The 21,160-nt window shown below is 28.7% G+C and overlaps 1 protein-coding gene across 1 annotated transcript in view; it reads left to right on the forward strand.

Moving 5' to 3' along the window:
- Positions 1 to 15,784: 15,784 nt before the first annotated feature.
- The window catches only part of LOC129912349 (carbonic anhydrase-related protein 10), an 80,693-nt gene continuing 75,317 nt past the window's right edge, over positions 15,785 to 21,160 (forward strand). The window contains exon 1 of the mRNA XM_055990568.1: positions 15,785 to 17,014. Within this exon, the coding sequence (XP_055846543.1) occupies positions 16,951 to 17,014 (64 nt within the window). The 5' untranslated portion in view covers positions 15,785 to 16,950. The remainder of the gene's footprint in view (positions 17,015 to 21,160) is intronic.

Genomic DNA, 21,160 nt, shown 5'->3' on the forward strand with positions numbered 1-21,160 from the left:
TGTAAATAAAAATGACATCAAACTAAATACATTTCCACAAGATTGATTTTCTTTCAATACATGAAAAGACTGAGAAGATCTATCTTATGGCGACAATATTTTCTTGGTGTAGAAAGAGTTTTCATAAAAAAAATTTAGTTGAAGAGACAGTAAAATCTGTAATTGGTCCCAAAAAGCCAATGATTCGTGTAAAACGTCTAAAAACTTAAGTAGGTATAAACGTTATTTTGTCATCAAAACCAAAAATTAAATGAATCATTGGCTTTTTGGGACCAATTACAGATTTTACTGTCTCTTCGAAAAAACACCTTTTCACCTAATTTTTTTTTTATTCTTGCTTTCTATCCCAAATTCAATGTTTTTACCAAATTTCACTAGGGTGACCCATCATTTTTGTTTTCACAAAAAAAAAAAAAAACACCCTTTTAAGCATGAAATTTTTATAGACACTTTAGATTCTTGTTTCTTATCTCAAAAGTAACATAATTCCTGAATTTCAATAGGGTGCCACTAGCACTACTCTAGTATTGCACACTTTTCCAAATATACACATATTTATCTACACCTAAAAAAACACCCTTTCACATCAAAAAAATGTATAGATTTCTTTTATTCGTAATCTTCATGAGAAAGAGCACATATTTATTGAATTTCGTGAGGGTACCTTTTATACTATTGATTTTATCGGACTTATCGCGGATTTTTAACTATTTCCCAAAAAAACACCCTTTAACCTAAAATATTTGTATAGACATCTTTACCAAATTTCATTAGTGTAACAATTTTTTCCTAGTTTTTGTGGTTTTAATTCTGAATTTCATAATTAAAAAAAAAAAAAACACCCTTTCACTCAAGATAATTTTGTACACTTTATAGATTCTTAATTCTTATACCAACCAAAACATTTACACCAAGTTTTAAAAATTAATAAAATTTAAGTCAGCTGTTATGATACCTTCTTCACACACGACTTAACCCATAAAAAAAACACCCTTTCACCAAAAATAATTTTAAGAACTTTATGAATGTTTTTCACGTGGGTTTCGGTTATATTTTACTTGTTGAAGTAAAAAAACAAGAACCTTTGTTTTTAATCGGCAATAACTTTTCTTAGAGCAATCGTATTGACTTTATTTGTATGCCATTAGATTCAGCATCAAAAAATACCTTGAAAACATGTGTAATATGATGATATTCGACAAACAATTTTTTTCAATATATTTTTGAATTTCAACCCCTCCCTCTTGTCTGCGAAAAAACACCCTTCCACCCAACTTTTTTTTATAGACTTTTTTGTTCTTATCCCAAAAGCAAACTTTTTGCCAAGTCTCATGAGTGTAACAATTTTTTTTTTTATTTCTTTATTTTATGTACTATTTTACCTGTACTTATTCTAAATTCATCGAGCAAGAATTTTTAAAATACTTACTTTTATTTTAAATAATCAGTTAAAATAACGGTTTTCAAGAAAGAAAATTTTTCATAATTCAATAATATCAATTTAGTCATAATTTTGCGGTTTTCTGACATAATTTTTATTCGCTTTTCAAAAATATTAATAGTAAAGTATAATTATGTCACAATTTTTGCATTCAAGTCATACCAACATTTTATATTCTTCTGAGAAAGAAATGTTACGCATACACCACAGTGACCCATTTTTCAATTTGTAAACTCTCTAATGGAAAAAGCTGACCCAATTTAGATTTTGCTTAAAAGTGAGGATGTTCTTCAGAGCTGAAAGGACGTGATTTAATTTAAAGTTGCATACCTCTATTCATTCATTCAAAATTTTCGAAAATGTAAAACAGCCTACTTTTCACAATACACGTCATTCAATTTTACTTTACATACCAAAAACGCCTTTTTCTGTAAGAAAATTTGCATACAATTTACCAAATAAATACTCATTTCCCATGAACGTCTTCTTTTCCAATAAAAAGCTACAAAAAATATAAGACAAGGCCCTTCCTTTTAACATTTCAAAGGATAATAATCGTAGTGTTTCAAAATAACCACCACTCTAAAAAAAGGACGAAAATAACACCAACAACCAGAAAACCAAAAATCCTCTATTCTTCTATCAAAGATCTACATCGTTTATTTAAAATGTTCTTCCACCTAACGAACAATGAAATGCTACCTCGGCTATCATCAGTTGTAGTAGAATAGTGATATGGTTGGTGGCCATGGTTATAGTGTGCGGACGTGCACAATTTCGTCCTTTTCTTTTCTGAATTTTTTTTTTTTTGTTTTAGCCAGCAAACTTTTTTATACATATACGAATAAGGATGAAGAATGTTAGTTGGTAGAGAGTGCATATGCATATGCAGAGTAAGCCAGCCAAAAGCCAACATCACACAGGCCACTTCAATTTTCGTGGAAAGAAGAGCTCCTTTAGAAATCACCCTTAACTTGCTGTTTATAGCTTTATATATAGGTTTCTCTATGAACAAGGACTAAGAACGCCTTACACACTCCGCCTCTTATATCCTTGTGTGTGATGGCAACCGTTAAATTTGCGCTGAGCTGGACAAAGTGAAATTATTGCTGGTTTACATGATTTTTTGTAGTTATTCGCCTTTTTGGTCAGGAGGATCTCTCTCACAGTGCATTGCTTCAAAAATATCCTCACTATATCTTTGCTTTTTCCTTCGTTTTAGGCTTTTATACGAATTAAATCATTCTTTTGCGCTCCTATCTTTTGCTTGTTTCCGTTTTCATTTTGGTTTGAAATTTTTGTTTTTATTATCTTTTCACTTTAGCAGGTTTTTATTTGTTTTTCATGAAGAAAAAAAAAAAAGACACAACAATGCCTCGGGAATAGCCTGAGGAAGGATGGAAGATACATAAATATGGAAGTGTTGAGTAACTTGAGCTGTCAAAGATAGGTACGATTATATTCAAGTGCTTATCTAATAGATCTTTTAAGATGAAAATGTATACAAAATTACATAAAAATTTAGATGTTATAGTAAAAAATCTTCTAAATATGCATTAAGGTGGCCTAAAACTTTAAAACAAGGTTTTAGGCCACCTTAATGCATATTTAGAAGATTTTTTACTCAAAGTTTAATATTTATTGTACCGTCGAGTTACTTAGCTCATAAGGTTAGAGGTTAAAATTGGTGTCAAATGAAAGATAAGTTGATACTGAAAATAAAACAATAGGGTTGCCACTTCTAAAATGGGAACTTCCATGTGGCAACCCTATTTGAAAGGAAAAATTGTCACATAACTAATACATTCATATCTTTGTCATTTGGCCAGATACAAATTTTTTTTAAATGCCAAACGAAAGTCAATAATAAAATAATATAAAGAACGTAACATCACAAATGTGGCAACCCCATTCAAATGAATACAACACTGACAAAAATCTTCTTTAGCCAAAACAGTATAACTTTTTATGCACTAGAAAGCTTAATTATACGCCATATTTTAGATAATACTCCCTTCTATCTAAAAAATGTCGGGTGCCACCTCGAAAATGCAGACAAGTACTCGGCAACCTTATGACAAAAATTGTTGTTTTTGTCAAAAAAATAGTGAATATCTCTGCAACGAAAAAAGATAGAAAAAAACAGAAGTTTTTGATACAAAAAAGGTTGAAAACGGTAAGTAAAATTGGGACAGAAAAATTATTATTCCCGTTATTCAGTCAAGTATCATTTTAAAAATTAATTAAATTTTAAAAATTAATTAAATTTTTTGCACATACTTGCACATCAATAATAGCTTTAAGGTTTGGAAGTTTAAGTTTTATTAAATGCTTTGAAAAAAAAGTTAAAAAAAAAAACACTAAACTAAAAAAACGCAAAAAATAATTGTTTTTTTTTTTCAAAGAATTATATTTAAAAATCTAGTACTTTAGAAAAAAATCTGAATGAAACATTTTTTCATTTAATTTCTATTCCCTACTAACAATTTTGCTTCTATAATGCTTTACAGAAGCAACAATTGCATCTGTAAAGCTTTATAGAACCAAAATTGTTTGTCGGGTTGTTATAAGTTGAACTGTCGAAAAATAACACTGGTCAACAAGATATACTTTTCTATAGGTTTTTTGGGTGCTGAGCTTGAATCCGAAGTCAGAAAAATTCTTTTACATCACGTTTTTGAGATAATCCCGTTAGAAAATCGAAAATGCCGCTTTTTAACAGTTTTTGCGATTAATTCTTAGCGTTTGGTTATTTGTTTTAAATAAATTTGTAACGGTTTCTAAAAGAACTTAATTTAAAATTCGTTTAAATCTCTTACATATCTCTTTTCTTCTTCGATAAATTTTATGTTGAAATCAACGTGTTTGGTATATCTCATGTTTATTTGCTTTTAATAGCAAATCTCAAAAAGTTCTTTGCCAATCGCTTTCAAATTTTGACACAACGTTCCATTTAGAATCTCACAAGTTTTTATATTGACGAAGGTGGTGAATCGCGGTGAGATACATAAAAGCGTGACCGTGTCAGATAGTTATACTAAATAATTACTAGTGAGGAAAATATAACTTTTTTTCTTGTTAAAAACGAAACGTTGTGTCAAAATTTGAAAGCGATTGGCAAAGAACTTTTTGAGATTTGCTATTAAAAGTAAATTAACATGAGATATACCAAACACGTTGATTTCAACTTAAGATTTCTCAAAAAAAAGAGGTATTGAAAATATTTAAACGGATTTAGAAAGAGAGTTCCTATAAAACCGTTACAAATTTATTTATAACTAATAACCAAACGCTTATAAATAATCTTAAAATCTGGTAAAAAGCGGCATTTTCGATTTTCTAACGGGATTATCTCAAAAACGTGATGTGATAGAATTTTTCTGACTTGGAATTCGAGCGCAGCATACCAAAAACCTACAGAAAAGTATACCTTGGTTTCTGTAACAAAAAAAATGTTTAATTTTGTTGACCAGCCTTTCATAATAAGAAAATATTTTAAAAAGTCCCGATCCTTAAATCGAATTTGGAAACATCAAAAAAATGGTACTGATTTGACCTCTTTAAAGTTTCTATAGGAACTATTTAAGCTTACTATGTTTTAGGCTTTAAATAGAAAGCCTTACGAACATTTTGTGCCTTTTTACTTTTAAGATCTCAATTTAAGACTCAACTTGATTTCTGTTTGTGTGTACTATTTCCGTTCGAATTGAATCATTCGATTTGATAAAACTTCTCTAAAAGAATCGTTTTCAATCGCTCACGTTTCTATTGGCATTTGCTACAACTTTTGAACAAAACAAAAGTAATCACCGCCACACACACCATCACAGAAGAGACCCCATCTGGAGAAAAACACAACTAACTTAAATGCACACGAAATTTTCCTTTACAGAAAAAAGTTTATGCCAAAAATTCTCATAAAAATCCTTATTCTTATCTTTTGTGATCGAGAGAGAGAGAGAAAAAAAAGTTTATCCCGTTTTCGAAGAAGAAGAAAAGTTTTTTGCACCCTCAAAAAACTCTTTCTCAATGCAAAATTGCCAAATAATCCTTCATAGTCAATCAGTCAGAGAGAGTTAGGGTGAACTTTTTGCCTCCTCCTTCACAGCTCAATTTAATAACATTCCGCTAATATGGATACCAAGATAGAAACTATTCCCCAGCTTATGGCTCGTTGCAGACGATGACGCTTTGCCACTTATCAAACTTACCAACAGCAGCAGCAGCAAGCACTAATACCAACACTATACCATTACCGAACATTTGGAAATTACAAAAGAAACAGAAAGAAAAAAAAAAAACTTGAGCGAGATGGAGGATGTGAAATGTGAATTTAAAAAGGATTTTCTGGATGTCATTTTCGATTTATTTAATAACATTAGTAGCAAAGCGCAAAACAGGATACCGCAGACTGCCGAAACCTAGAGTTTCCAGTTTTCTTTTTTTGGTGTTCCATGGCGGCAGGAACTATAGTTGTTGGTATTTTATTTCTTTAAACATAAGAAAAAGGAAGAAAAAACTGCTATTTTCCTGCTCCTCAGTCAGGATACATTTTATGACTTAAGTTTTCTGTTTTTTTTTTTTAGTTGTATTTCTTAAAATTGCTCCTTGCTTGCATCGCATCTCGCTAAGGAGAAGACACACTTAAAATGCTAAGTTTTTTTTTTTTTTTGAGGAAACTGTGTGTGCACATTCAAGAGAAACGACGATAATCCTATATGGTGCAATCGTTTATTACGATGGATTTTATCTAATGGATGTGAGGATTTATTGTAATGGATTGGAATGTTGGAACTGTGAAGAAATTTCCGATCACATCTTTTTTGCTGCCTTTGCAGCATATTCGGAAGAAATCAGACAAAAAAAGGAATATTATCCAGAAATTGATTAGGGGAATTGAGGGAATGGGTTATAGAAAAATATGTTTTAAGGTTTTTTTTTTAATGAAAACGAAAATGAAAAATAAAGGATAAAATTATATCAAAAATATATAATATTTTTAAAGAATAATTCGATTTGACTTTAAGAAAATCTATTATATATATTAAAGTTTGGTTTTGTGTACGTTCGCTAACCGGCCACACCGGCTGACTTATTTTCTTAATTTTTTTTTAAATCAAAGAGGCATAAGAGGAGAAGGTTGAAGGCAAAAAAAATAGGGTAAATAGGGGTAACACGACATTGAAAAAAGAGGCTATTTTCTAAACGGTAAGTCGTAAAGAGTTGACTTTTTTTTTTAATGATAGAAAAATTTATTCAATAGTTAAAAAAGGTATTGAAAAAATTAAAAAAAATTTCAAAACCAAGTTGTGAAGGTTTTTTTGCAGTCACAGACCTTCGACAAAAGACTAATTACAGGTACGCAAAATTTTGCACAGAAATTTGAGTTACACCATGACAAAGATATTAAAAAAAAAAAATTTTTGGTGTAAAACGGATTTTTTTCATAGGCCCTGTATTTTGAAATAAAAATTTTTGAAAAACAACCTAATTTTTAGGGACATTTTTGAGTAGTCTTTTATTTTTTTGGAATTTTTTAAAGTCTGCAAAAAATCTCAAACTTATAGGAAATATAGGTTTTAATCATGCGCATGGAAAAGTATTTTGCATAGGCCACTTTTGCTAAAAGTTGAAAAGTTAACATTTTTAAACTCATTTTATGAACTTTTCAAGTTTTGATGCTCTTTTTCATTTGAAAATTAACTAATTACAGAGTCGAAAATTAGAAATAAATACAAGAAATGGCGGAACGACAAATACACGTGGTAGAACTTCGACAAAAGGCTTATTTAAGGTAGGGAAAATTTTTTACGGAAACTTGAGTTACACGATTGGAAAGACACTAAGAAAAAAATTTAGGCGTCTTATACGGATTTTTTTCATAGGCCCTGGATTTTGAAATTTGAATTTATGAAAAACAACTAATTTTTAGGGTTATTTTTGAGTAGTTTTTAATTTTTTTGTAATTTTTATAAGCCTCCAAAAAATCTCAAGCTTATAGGAAATATAGGCTTTACACTGAGGGAAAAAATAAATTGAAGTTGAAACATCGTTGTTTCAAAATTGAACTACTTTGATTTATGTGACTTTAAGATACGAAACCATCAAAAATTAACCTATTTTCCACGTTGATTTTAAAATGTCCTTCTTCAACGCAAAATCATTCCGAATAATAGTTAAATCAATGTGGTTTTCATTGATTTCACGTTGTTTTATGGTGGCTTTTCCCTCAGTGTAGTCATGCGCAAGCATTTACAAATTTTTAAATTTTAAAATGATTTTTGACCGAATAACAGGAAAAACAAGTTTTTTTGTCCCAAGTTTTTCGGCCGTTTTTAACATAGGACATATTTTTCATAGGCCACTTTTGCTAAAAGTTTAAAAGTGAATATTTTTAAACTCATTTTACGAATTTTTCAAGTTTTGATTCCCTTTTTCATTTAAAATGTTAACTAATTATAGAGTCGAAAATTAAAAATAAATACAAAAAATGGCGGAACGAAGTCCGCCGGGTCAGCTAGTATATGTATATATCTTTAAAAGTGTAGGATTACCAAGGGTTTCAGGACTCTGAAATACAAGGATAGTTATTTTTTTTATGTGGCGAAATGTTAAGCTTCTGAAATTTGTTTAATGGAAATGTTTGCATATCAGTACAGTAAGCACATACTGTTTTTAACGATTTCTACAATTTTCTAACTAATGCTAATGAGTAATGATAATGGCCAATGAATTATTAGTTACTGCACTAATTTTTTTATGCATTTTTACTGTTAAAAGTATTTGAAATTATAGGAAAAAAGAAAAATTTAAAAAGAAATTTTTTTCAACATTTTGGTTTTTTTTTTGTGTGTAATTTTGATGCTGGTGGTATTTTTTAAAATTTTGAAAAAAATTTCCAAATTTCTTGAAAAATGTTTGATTGAAAAATTTTTATTTCCTTAATTGCAAACATTTTATTAATAAAAAACGTCCCTAACTTTGGCGGACACTTTGTAGTGGAATAAAAAAAAAATGATCTCATTAATTGTAGCTAATTAAATGCTAATTTGTTGCGCAAAAATTAATTTTGTAGCTCCACCCTGTCATTTTTTATTTCAACTTAAAGTTTCAAAACTAAACTTCCGGTTTAATGAGGCCAGTGGAGACTTTTTTTAAAAAATCACTTTTTTAAGTGCAAGTATTGGTTTCGCGTCAAAAAAAAAATTCGAGGTTTTAATCAAAACTAACATTACGATAATCGAGAAGTCCAAAAAAGTGGGTTTCGTCATGACGTCCGTCGGTCTGTGCGTCTGTGCGTCGGTGCGTCCGCGTATGTGCGTCCATCTGTACAAGTAGCTGCAGCCTAAACGGTTCGGTAGATTTTCATGAAATTTGGTACAGATAGTTTTTTCGTAATTTCCAAGGTTAGTTTTTTTTTGCTTTTTAATATCTCGCCTAGAACGTATACCTCCCATACAAACTTTTCGAGGTATTGCAATTTTCTCGAAAACGGCTTTAACGATTGTGATTAAATTTGGCACAAGTAATGCTGTACGTATATCTAATATAACTGCGTTTTTGGTTTTTCTCAAAAAATACGGATAGTGGAAATATGATAATTTCTTTTTTTTAAATGGCTAATGTCAGCTCTTCCCGTGTATCGTTAATGACTTATTGCAATTTTCTCGAAAACGGCTCTAACGATTTCGATTAAATTTAGGGTTCGTTACAGTCTTAGTGATTCTAACAAAACTGCGTTTTTAGTTTTGCACAAAAATTTCGGAAAACGGAAATATGGCGTTGCCGTTTTCTGCAAAATTGATATATTTTGTATATTTCATCAAACGCTAAGTCAGTTTTTTTCCAAATTTGAAGACAAATATTTCTTGTCATTTTGAAGTGTAAATTGTAAAAAAAAATTTAAAAAAGTTTTGAAAAAAAAAATTTTAAATGGAATTTTTTTACTTTTATTTTTTTAATTTAACGAAAATCTTTAATTTCCAATAGTTATTTAAGATATAGATACTTTGAACTACAAGAGCAAGTCCGTGCGGCCCCAGTCGTGCATTTTATTTCTTTTGCCATTAATTGTAGCTTTTGAATACTTCAAATTGGAATAGAAAATGACTGAGAGGAGCTACAAAATTAATTTTTGCGCAACAAATTTTGTTTTGCAAAGCTACAATTTTTAGAAAAAAAAATTTTTTAAATTCAACTTTTTTGAAAATTTTGACCGTTACATATAAAATTGAGTCTTATTTTAGTGGAATATTGAATAACAAAAAAACTAATAAAGCTACACAATCTAGGTTTTAGGATTTCGTCTTAGTCTAGGTTACTTCAAATTTGTGCAAAAAAAATTTTTGAATTTCGCATTTTTTTGGATTTTGGAAAGTCACTTTTGAGCAATCTTTTTAAAACAAAATCTTGAATATTTCAAAAACAGTTTGAGCTACAAAATTGAGGTTTATATCAAAAATATTGTATTCAAAAGCTACAATTAATGGCAAAAGAAAAACTTAAAAAAGTGATTTAAAAAAAAAAGTCTCCACTGGCCTCATCAAACCGGAAGTGTACTTCTGAAACTTTAAGTTGAAATAAAAAATGTCAGGGTGGAGCTACAAAATTAATTTTTGCGCAACAAATTAGCATTTAATTAGCTACAATTTTGGGCATCAAAAAAATATTAATTTTCCTACTTTTGTCCGCTAACTTCAGTCTTATTTTAGCGGAATTTTGAATAACAAAAAAACTGTTCAAGCTACAAAAACAAAGTTTATGTAATTGAAAAGCATTTAAGAAGCTACAAATTTGGATGTCAAGTTAACTCATTATTTTCAATCATTTCGGATTTTGTCCGAAATGATTGAAAATATTTTTGGTTTGCGCAACAAATTAGCATTTAATTAGCTACAATTAATGAGACAAATTTTTTTTTTATTCCGCCACAAAGTGTCCACCAAAATAAGGGACGTCAATAAAAATGCATAAAAAGACTAAAAACACTCAACATTACTGATGTTTTCTTACTCGATATATCCAACTATGCGTATTATTTTACCAAAAGAATTTTTTTTCTTAATTTTTGAAATTAACTTAAATAATGATGTTTTTTTTAACTCAATATAAATTTATTCAAGAAATTTAAAACCCTCTCTAATTTGTTTGTGTAATCAGCAGCGGTTACTAAGATACTGATGATTAAAGACGAAAATATCCTTTTCCATTCAAAATTCGATTTTTAACTAAAAGTGATCGTAAGGAACTGAAAAAATGCAAATAAAGCTAAATAAACAAGTGATAAGTTAGTCAAAATTCTTCCAAAGTTTGTAAAAAACAAAAAACCAAATATAAAGGACAAATTTCGAAAAAAAATTGTTGGTATTCATTAGGACAGAGCAGAACACGTTGCTTGAATTTTTTTTTTCATCGTAAGATCTCAAAACTAAAAAGTTCAAAGTTAAAAATCCTTTTATTTACGATTTTTAAGGGAAATACAGTCACTTGAAAAATCTGATAAAAAATTTCAATTTTGTTTAAATTTTTTGCACTAACTTAGAATAATTTTTTTTTCTCAAACAACGGCTCTTACGATTGTGATAGAAAACAAATTTGTGGAATTTGGCAGATAATGCACTACTTTTAAATAGGAAAAATATATATTTTTTGAAATGATACCTACCTGTTATAGAAGCTTTTCTGATTTTCTAATATACGACTAAATTTTTCAAACAGACGCGTTTGTGTAATTGTGTTCCAAAAAAATATTTTTGAATTTTTAATAAATATTGAAATTTTTTTTGAAAAAATTATTTTTTTTTGAAAACGAGTGAATGAATTTTTTAAATTTTGTTTCATTTTGTTTCATTTATAATATCTTAAGAATGTCATTCGATATTTTTTTTTATAAAAAAAAACTATTTTATAAAAAAAATCTCCTGCAAACAATTTAAAAAAAAATAAAATCTTTTGAACACAATAAATTCGTTATTCAATTTATTATATGTACCTACTGAGTTTTGTGGTCTAAATACATAGTTTAAAATTATGTTTTTGTAATTTTCTATTCTTTTTAAAAATATTCGAAGGTAACAATGTGGTTACAAAATAATTACTAAGTAGATTTCATGTATTGATAGTTTTGGTCTCTTACAGTTTTACGAGGCAACAACTAAAGAATTTGTATTTTCATAAAATATTTATATGCAATTTTTCGGAAATAAACTACTAGTTTGATGTTTACCTTTACTTGGAAATTACCTTATTTCAATTAGCACCGAAATGCTTCAAGGAGTTCAATTACAAAATATATTTTTTTTTTCTTAAATACAAAAAATAAATAAATGAAAATAAATTAAACTCTAGAAAATGCACGCTTCCAATAGAAAAACTAACATTAAATGGAAACGCTATCTTTGTGCTGTATAAAGCTCAAATGAATTGAAATAAAAATATGCCCTCTAGGGAAGTTTTCTTATTTCAAATAATTCACATAGACTGCAATTGTGTGCTCGTGAAATAGCATTTTATTTCGCCCTCACAGAGTGCGGGAATAGTTGCTTATTTTCATTTCCCTACAATAAATATTGGCTAAACGGTACCAGCGTGTCACATTATGAGCTTTACACTTAACAAGGATAATTAACGCCAAGTGCTTGCAGCAATAGCAGAAACAGCAGCAGTAGAAAAATATCTACTATGCTCCTAGGCTATAAAAATACGTGTGCTATTTTGCAATAATATCATTTCCAACAACTTTTGTTTTTCCAATTGGTTGTTTTTCTTTTCGTGGAGACTTTTTTGTGTCCTGATGGTACTATGGTATATAATAGTGTTACCATAGTCTAAGTTTATCAATTCATAGAAAATGCATGAAATAACTTTTTCTATACAAACTATATAAACAACAATAATCTGGCAATACTGTTAAATAAAGAGACAATTTTTCTCCTTGAATTGTGGTTCGTGGTTTGCTGAATTCAAGTTGAATTTTTCAAAGAAGAGACCCGACCAACATTTTGCTGTGGTTTATCAAATGCAGATGTTGTTTTTTTTTTTCATTTTTTTTTTTTTACATAATAGATAATCTACTTTTTTTGCTAAAAATAAAGTTGGAAGTGTGGAGGACCACAATCCAACAAGCTATGAGATTAAAGTAATTGCAATCCAATATTAAGAAAAACAAATGATATCAAGGCTAAGAGATATAATAAATGAAAAAAAAATTAATTACAAAATAAATCATGAAGACTGAAACTGACTACATATAAAACAGTTATTATTATTTAAAAATTAAAAGGTAAGCTTGTTAGATTTTGGAAGGTTTATGTGCAATAAATTTGGTAGTAGTTTATGAACTGAAAACCATGTTGCCTTGGTGATTTTGGATGTTTTTAAGTCAAATTTAAATTTACTGAATATTTCTACAAAAATTTTAAGTTTTATATAAAAAAAGTATTTAAATCAAATACTTAAATTTACTTGACATTTTACTACTATACTATGGCTAAACAGTCATTTGAAAAATTCCAAACTATTCACTGTTTGTCACAGTTGTAACAAATTTTCTATTAATTTTTAAAATTTAAAATTAAAATATTCACTGTGGTGTATGAGTGACATTTTTTTGTTTAACAAATGTTATAGGATAGGTTAAATAGTACCAAAAATCAATAGATAAAATATGTAGGTATCATAACAGCTGACATATGTAAATTTTGTTTATTTTTTAAAATTGAAAAATTTTCACTTTGTTATAAGAGCCAAGAATCTTAAGAGTAAAAATGGTACCTTTATGAAATTCACTAAGAATATTAACTTTGCTAAAAAAATTACGAAAACAAAATCAGTTGTGCATTTTTTATGTTAAAAATTTTTTCATGTACCTAGGCAAAATGTGGGTTTCTTGCAAAAACTGAGTAACTGAGTTGTGATAATGGTAGAATGTTATGTTAAATTTGAGACTGAAAACAAGAAAGTGTAAAAATAATAATATCATGTTTTTTTTTAGAAACAAAGAATATAGATACTTTTCAACAAAAAATTTCTATGAAAGGGTGTAAATTCTATTATAAATCCCGTTTGTTTTTTTGCAAAGCATTGAGTTTTTATTTTATTTTAATTGCCAGTCTTTTTTATTAAGTTTTTTGTATTCAAAAACTTTTATATTACTTAAAAAAAAAATAGTTATTCTATTTTATAGAAGAAATATGAATCGGTACATAAAAAATTTCAAGAGAATTTATTGTTGCGTTTCAAAAAAAAAAAAATTGAGTTAAAAGAAAATTTCGAATATTTTCTTAAGAATCGAAACATTTTTTTTGCTTGAAAATTTTCATTAATTATAACTTTAAGGTCACTAAAGGGTTATTTCACGGAAGTTTATCACCAATAGGCAAAAAATGAAAATGAAAATATACCTAAAAAATTGAATGATGATATTAAAATACTACTATATATACACATACATTTTACTTAAATAACACTGGCCAACAATTTTCAACTTTTTAAAATGTTCAAGAAAATTTTGTAGATTTGGGTTCAGTAAGCTCAAATATCATATTGGTTTTTTTCTAGCAGCTCTAGTTTTTGAAATGTTTAATTATTTATATTTGGGGAATATTCATACTTATTTTTCAGTTTTCCTTATTTTGAGCGTTTATTAGAGTTTTCCAGAAAAATTTATATTAAACTTAATGTATTTAGGGTCATTTAATCTAAAAATCACATTCACATATTTGTAGGAGCTCTACTTTTTGAAATATTCAAGTTTTCCAGATTTTGGGGTAATTTCGTACTAATTTTAAAGTTATGATTATTTTAACTGTTTGTTATAATTTTCCAGAAATTTTCTTATCAAATCTAATGGATTTGGGTTCACTTAGCCAAAAAGTCACACTGGTTGCTTTCAAGGAGCTCTATTTTTTTAGATATTTTAATTTTTTACATTTTTGGGGTAATTTCTTACTATTTTTTTTTTTTTTTTTAGATTTTATTGTTACAAGCGTCTTTAAAGTTTTGTTGGAAAATTTTGTTTCGAATGTAATGTATTTCCGTTCAGTAAGTAAAATAAAAATACAAAAAAAATAAAATGCACGACTGGGGTCGCACGTACTTGCTCTTGCAGTTCAAAGCAATTTTATGTTAGTCTACTTGTAGATTTTAAAAGCTGGCACTAAAATAAAACAAAATTGATATTTGGGGAAGAGCCGACATTTAGGGCAACATTTTGTTAAATGAAAATTTTTTTTTTTGTTTTTTGACTTTTTTGAGAAAAAATAAAAATGCAGTTTTATTGCCACTGCTTTAAATATTATGTATACAAAGTTTAATCAAAATCGTTAGAGTCGTTTTCGAGAAATTCGCAATATCGTATTTTTTTGTATGGGTGGTATACGTTCTAAACGAGATATAAAAAAACAAAAAAAAACCAACTTTCAGAATTCTATAAAAATCATCTGTACCAAATTTGAAGAAAATCCGTCCACCCGTTTAGGCTGTGGAAATGTGTACAGTGGAAATGTGGACGCACAACCGCACAGACGCACAGACGCACAGACGTACAGACGCACGGACGGAATTGCGAGACCCACTTTTTCGGAATTCTCCATCATGGTAATGTTGGTTTTGATTAAAACCTCAATTTTTTTTTTTCGACACGAAACCAATACTTGCCCTATAGAGCAAGTAAAAAATATTTTTAAGTAAGAAAAAATTTAACAAAAAAAAAATTGTATTAATTTCTATGCCTTTTCATGTATGAATAATTTAGAAAACTAGAGCTGCTAGAAAAAAACTAATGTTATTTTTGGAATCAGCACCCTAAATTTAGTAAGGAATGATAAACAAATGAAAATGAAAATGAGAAAAGAAATAAAAAAGTTCATTTTTTGCGCATTTTTTTGTAAAATATGACTGGGTTAAAAATTTTTTAAATTTGTATTAGCAACGTACAAATAAATGAATAATGTTAATCTTTAGCTTGTTAAGACAAGATAGGAATAAAAACAATACATGTTGTGAATGTTATGGTTTAATTCGTTCATTGCTTATAAAGTTTTTCATGTGAGCGCTGTTGTTCGTTCAACTCGTGTCTGGTGATTAAAATAATTGGTTTTGATAAAGTTGAATGTTTGCGCCAAGCCTAAAAAAAAGTACATACATACATTGCCGGAAAAGAAGTATTAATTCAAAAATTTATTTGAACTCTGACTTTGAGTCCAATAAAAAATATTAAATGAATATTTTTCTTCTTTATCTCGTACTTTCTTATCACGGAACAAAAATTATCAAAAACCTACAGTTTCATCAACAACGAAAGTCTTACTGTTTACAAATGTTATTTTGAAATTGTATTATGTACCCATCTCCTAAAGCCGGTCCACGTGTTTCGGACTAAAAATTTCCTATAAAAATCTAACAACTGCGCAGTGAAACATTTTTGATTTACTCACAACTTTCGGAATTCTGTATATATTTCTCCAAGCAGGTACTTTCAACTTGCATTTAGCTTCAAAAAGTGAACTAAGAATAATTTTCCCACTGTTCGAATAAAAAAAAAAAATACTGGGTTTTCGGAATAAGACTATACGAGAATCTTTGGTCCGAATAATAAATCCTTACAATATCCTTTTGTACACTTCAGTCATACGTTGGATTTACATCGTACCGCAACACCCAAAAAAGAGGACTAAGAGTGTTAAGAAAAAATAAAAAAAAGTCGCCCTAGGGAAAACCAAAAAAAAACTAGCCAGAGTGCAATTGCAAAGGAATTAACAGTTTTTTTTTTTTATTTTCAAATTTTTGACAGAAAAAAAAAATAGTCCTCAATAAGGGTCGGATAATCGGTGATATTCGATATCATTTTCACCCGTAAGACGTGGTCTTGTGAACGGATAAGTGAATTAAAAAATTTAAGGACATTCTGAAATGTCCTCCCATTCCAGTGTACCAGTGAATTATTAATATCCTCCCACCACCGCTACCTTTCTCGAAACGGGTCAGCAATCCAATAAAGTTGTCCCCAGTGCTAACCCACACCAAAGCAACAAAAAAATAGAAAAAAAAAAAAAAAAATAGAAAACCTAGAGAGGAAATCGAAGTCGAGTAACATCTGCTTCCGTGTTAATCCTTGATCAATAGATAGATATAGGGCTCTCCAAATAGAAAGAAAAACGAAAAAAATAAAAAAAAAATAAAGAAAAAAATTGGAAATAGTGCAGAATACTGTTCTCGTGTGTCCTTGTCCCGTTTTGCATGATTTGACAACACACCTGGCATTGCTCTTCCACCTTCATCATCATCACCACCTCCACCATCACCGCCGCCGCCGCCATATCACTCGTCAAATGCAATACGATGAATGAATGAGTTGGCAGCCTTTGCATTTGCACCCTTCATCATCGACCACCACCATCAGGATTCTGCAGCAGGTTGCTGCTCCTGAGCTGCCATAGCCGTCAGTCATTTGAGTAGCATCAGGTCCTGCTATATAGTGCACATTCTGCTGTGCACTAACCACCCTCAATATGCATCAAAGGACGACACCTGGTCTGCTCACATGTACTGCAATTGTACTCCTTTGTAGTTCCGGTAAGTTTTATTTATTTTTTTTTCGTTTTATTTTCTTCGTATTCTTTTTTTGTACAAGTTCAGGCGAATCCTGATTTTAATTGAAAGCAAGGAAGATTGCTCCATGTTAGATATTGAGATGGGTTATAGATAGTTGCTTAGTTGTACGATAGATGCAACTTGGAAATTGTGAGATTGATGTTCTTTCTAAACAGAGTAGTAGAAGGAGAAGTGTTCTATGAAGTGTACACTGGTATATCTGTATATCTCGGATTACCACATATTCGACCCTTAAATAACATCTCGTAAGGACTTTTTTGTATAATGCTTTTGCTTAGTAAAAAAAAAGGTGAATAAGGTTATGTTTGAAAAATCCATACATACACTCTTTGTAGGTCAGTTCTTGTGGAAATAGCATAATTGAAGAAACTGAAGAAATTTGTAGAAATAAACCGAAATCAAAAGATTTCTGTTTTTTTTTTTTTAAATTAGAGCTGTTTATTTAAACATTTTGAACTCTTAAAATGAACTACTTCATTGGTACTTACTTTTATCACTCAAGGCTACAAAAAGAAAAAAAAATACTGAAAGAAGCGTGAAAGGTTAATTAAAGTTTAAGGGTAAAGATAATTGCAAAAAAAGGAAATAGAAAAACCAAGAGAATTTTTTATAAAAGTTTCTCTAGAGGGTGCAAGTACCTATTGCATTTGTATTGAAAAAAAAAAGAATTTTTAAATAAAAGTTGTTTTGTAAAATGAATAGAACATTTTTAGTTCCTTCATTTTTCACAATTAAAATTAAAAAGAAGGACCTACTTGAAATTTAATGTTACTTCCATTGCATAGAGGGCGTAGTTGCCGTTAATGAAAGTTATATAAAATTTATAACTCTATTTTAACAAAAATCTAAATATATTCACAGAAATTACGTAAGAAAATTCGCTTATATAATTTCGCTCATATTGTTTCCCACCCGTGATTAAAGAAAAATCCTTGTCTATTTTCTAAAATACTTAAGTTGGTAGATTTGTCTTTGCATATTTTAATCAATTACAAATTCTACTTTTGATATTAATAAAAGTTTTTGTTAATTTTTTGTTCTTTTAATGTGTAGAATTTTAAAAAGAAAATTTCTTATACAAGTGCCCCACCCGTGACAATGAAATACTCACGTTAAAAAAAAATTTCAAAAATTAGTTTTAATTTCTTATTGACTAAATTCTGATTGTTTACATTAATTTTTTAATGGAGCGATTTCCTTCAAATTTGGTAATTAAGGGTTTTTGGTAATTACCAAGAGTTTAAATTGAATTTTGTTTAGAACAAAAATTAGCGGTACCTACTTTGCGACATGATTAAAATTGAAAAAGTAGTTTTTCTCAAAAAATGGCTCAAAAATTTTGATTTAAAAAAGTACGGGTACTGTACTTTGTAACGTAATTAATGCCATACAACCTTTTTTTTAAATTTGACTTAAATTTTTTTTAAATGACTTGACGGATTTCGACAAAAAAATTTGTTAAAAATGTTTCAGTGAATTTTTTGTTAAAATTTTTTTATATTACAAAAAATTCAAAAAATTAACTTTTGGAGTTTTGAAAAACAATCTTAAGAATTTAAAAATCAATTTTTTGAAAAGGGATCGATACATTTTTTTTTGAAACTTTGTTCTCAATGGCAAATTATTTTTGTTTTTATTTTTTTTTAAACGACTAAGACAATTTTTAAAAAGTTTTTCTAAAAATTAAAATCAGTTTATTTTAAATTTTTCCTTATAAATTAAAAAAAAATATTCTTGCAAATAAAAAAATATTGTACAGTAAAAAAAAAATATTTATTGCAACTGAAAGAATTTGCATTGGAAAAGAAAAATATTTATTTCAATTAAAAATATTTTGCATTAAAAAAAAAATTATTGGAAACAAAAATTTTTTTTTCTGCATCGAAAAAAAAAAAACGTGTGCATTTATAGCTTCTAGGTAGGTACTATTCAAATAGAAAAAAATACAAAAACTGAGAAAAACAAAAAAATCATGTGTGCAAATTCACACGGGGTAGAAGTGAAACCTTAAAAAATATTTTTTCTTGAAAAAAAAAACCGAAAATAAAAACTTTTTTTTGTTTTATCACCTTTAAATTCAGTTTTTATGACAACTTACAATAAATTTTATATCATCCAAAAGCTTATTGTTCAGCTCGAAATATTTATACCTATCGACCATGTCTATACAACATCTACAAAAGGAGCTAGAATTTTTTGAACCCGATCAGTTTTCTCAAAAAAAGCAAAATAATCATTCTTTTTTTTCGGGAACCCGTCAAAAGTGTGAAAACAAAAAGTATTCACGACTTTTAGTATTAGGTAGGAAAGTATGAAACAATAAATGTATTCAAGGAAAAAAGTATGCGCGACAAAAGTTCGAAAAATGGAAAACTATTATTTTGACCGGGTTTTGAGCTGGCAACAATTACAAAGAGAAAAGAGAATTTGCGAAAACAAAATTGGCGGTGTAGTGGAGTCAAATTAACTTTATACCTCGGAATCCAGGGAAAGTCGATGCATCTGAAAAACGAGTATAGGGCTGCATTATAAAAGGGTCAAATAAGAAAGTTAAAAAAAAAAATTTCACCGCTCTCGATTACAACAGTTTTTATGGACCGTTTACTGTCATTCCGTATGCAAGCGTCAATCGGAATTGCTGTCTCATTTTAGATTTTGATCAAACTTTGTAGGGATGTTCTCTAGGACTGTAAGGAAGCAAATCCATGATGATTTAATTTTAAGTTGCGTGGTTTCCCCGCTACCCGCATTCGAACTTTTTCAGAAGGTCATTTTTATGTTATTATAGCTTTGCGTCTACTAAAGATATCTTTTTGTTTGAAACGTCATTTTAAAGCTTAAGAGTAGTAATTTTTGAATATATATTAAAAAATTACGTAATAATTATCCCTGAATTAAAAATAATTTTTGAAAAACTGGTAATTTTGCTGATTTTTCATGGTTTTTGACTGGCTCCAGAACCTTGGCTATTATATGTAGGAAGCTTATACTTACCAAATATTAAATATAGATATTTTTTAACAAAATAAATCTAAAATGAACTCGATGGCTGGACTCCTTATGTAAAAATTTTAAGTTCAAAGTATTGAGTATTTTAAAAAAGCTAATTTTTATACTGTCATTTTCTACGATTTGACTAAACGAAGAACTGTGAAACTTACAGTGTGTTAAGCTAAGAGTACGAACTAAATATACTATTGATTTCATGCTTCTATCTTATGTCAAACATAGTGCAATCATAGCCTTAAGTATTGGTTTTTTTTTGGCTTTTTAGCATTTTTGCGAATTTTCAAACAAGCGGTACACTAAGAAGATATGAAAATAACACAGTTTTATTTAGAGGACTTAAAGTTTAAAGTTTCAACTTAACACACTGTTAGTTTCATGTTTCTATCTTTAGTCAAATCGTAAAAAATCATAGTATAAAAAAATATTTTTTCAAAAAACTCAAAACTTTGAACTTAAAATTTATGCATAAGGAGTACAGCCATCGAGTTCATTTTAGATTTATTTTGTTAAAAAATATCTATATTTAATATTTGGTAAGTATAAGCTTCCTACATATAATAGCCAAGGTTCTGGAGCCAGTCAAAAACCATGAAAAAATCAGCAAAATTACCAGTTTTTTCAAAAATTATTTTTAATTCAGGGATAATTATTACGTAATTTTTTAATATATATTCAAAAATTACTACTCTTAAGCTTTAAAATGACGTTTCAAACAAAAAGATATCTTTAGTAGACGCAAAGCTATAATAACATAAAAATGACCTTCTGAAAAAGTTCGAATGCGGGTAGCGGGGAAACCACGCAACTTAAAATTAAATCATCATGGATTTGCTTCCTTACAGTCCTAGAGAACATCCCTACAAAGTTTGATCAAAATCTAAAATGAGACAGCAATTCCGATTGACGCTTGCATACGGAATGACAGTAAACGGTCCATAAAAACTGTTGTAATCGAGAGCGGTGAAATTTTTTTTTTTAACTTTCTTATTTGACCCTTTTATAATGCAGCCCTATACTCGTTTTTCAGATGCATCGACTTTCCCTGGATTCCGAGATTTTACAAATTTTATGTCTAATTTGACTCGACTAGTGGACAAT

Source organism: Episyrphus balteatus, chromosome 2 (genome assembly GCF_945859705.1).
Source record: "Episyrphus balteatus chromosome 2, idEpiBalt1.1, whole genome shotgun sequence".
Classification (NCBI taxonomy): domain Eukaryota; kingdom Metazoa; phylum Arthropoda; class Insecta; order Diptera; family Syrphidae; genus Episyrphus; species Episyrphus balteatus.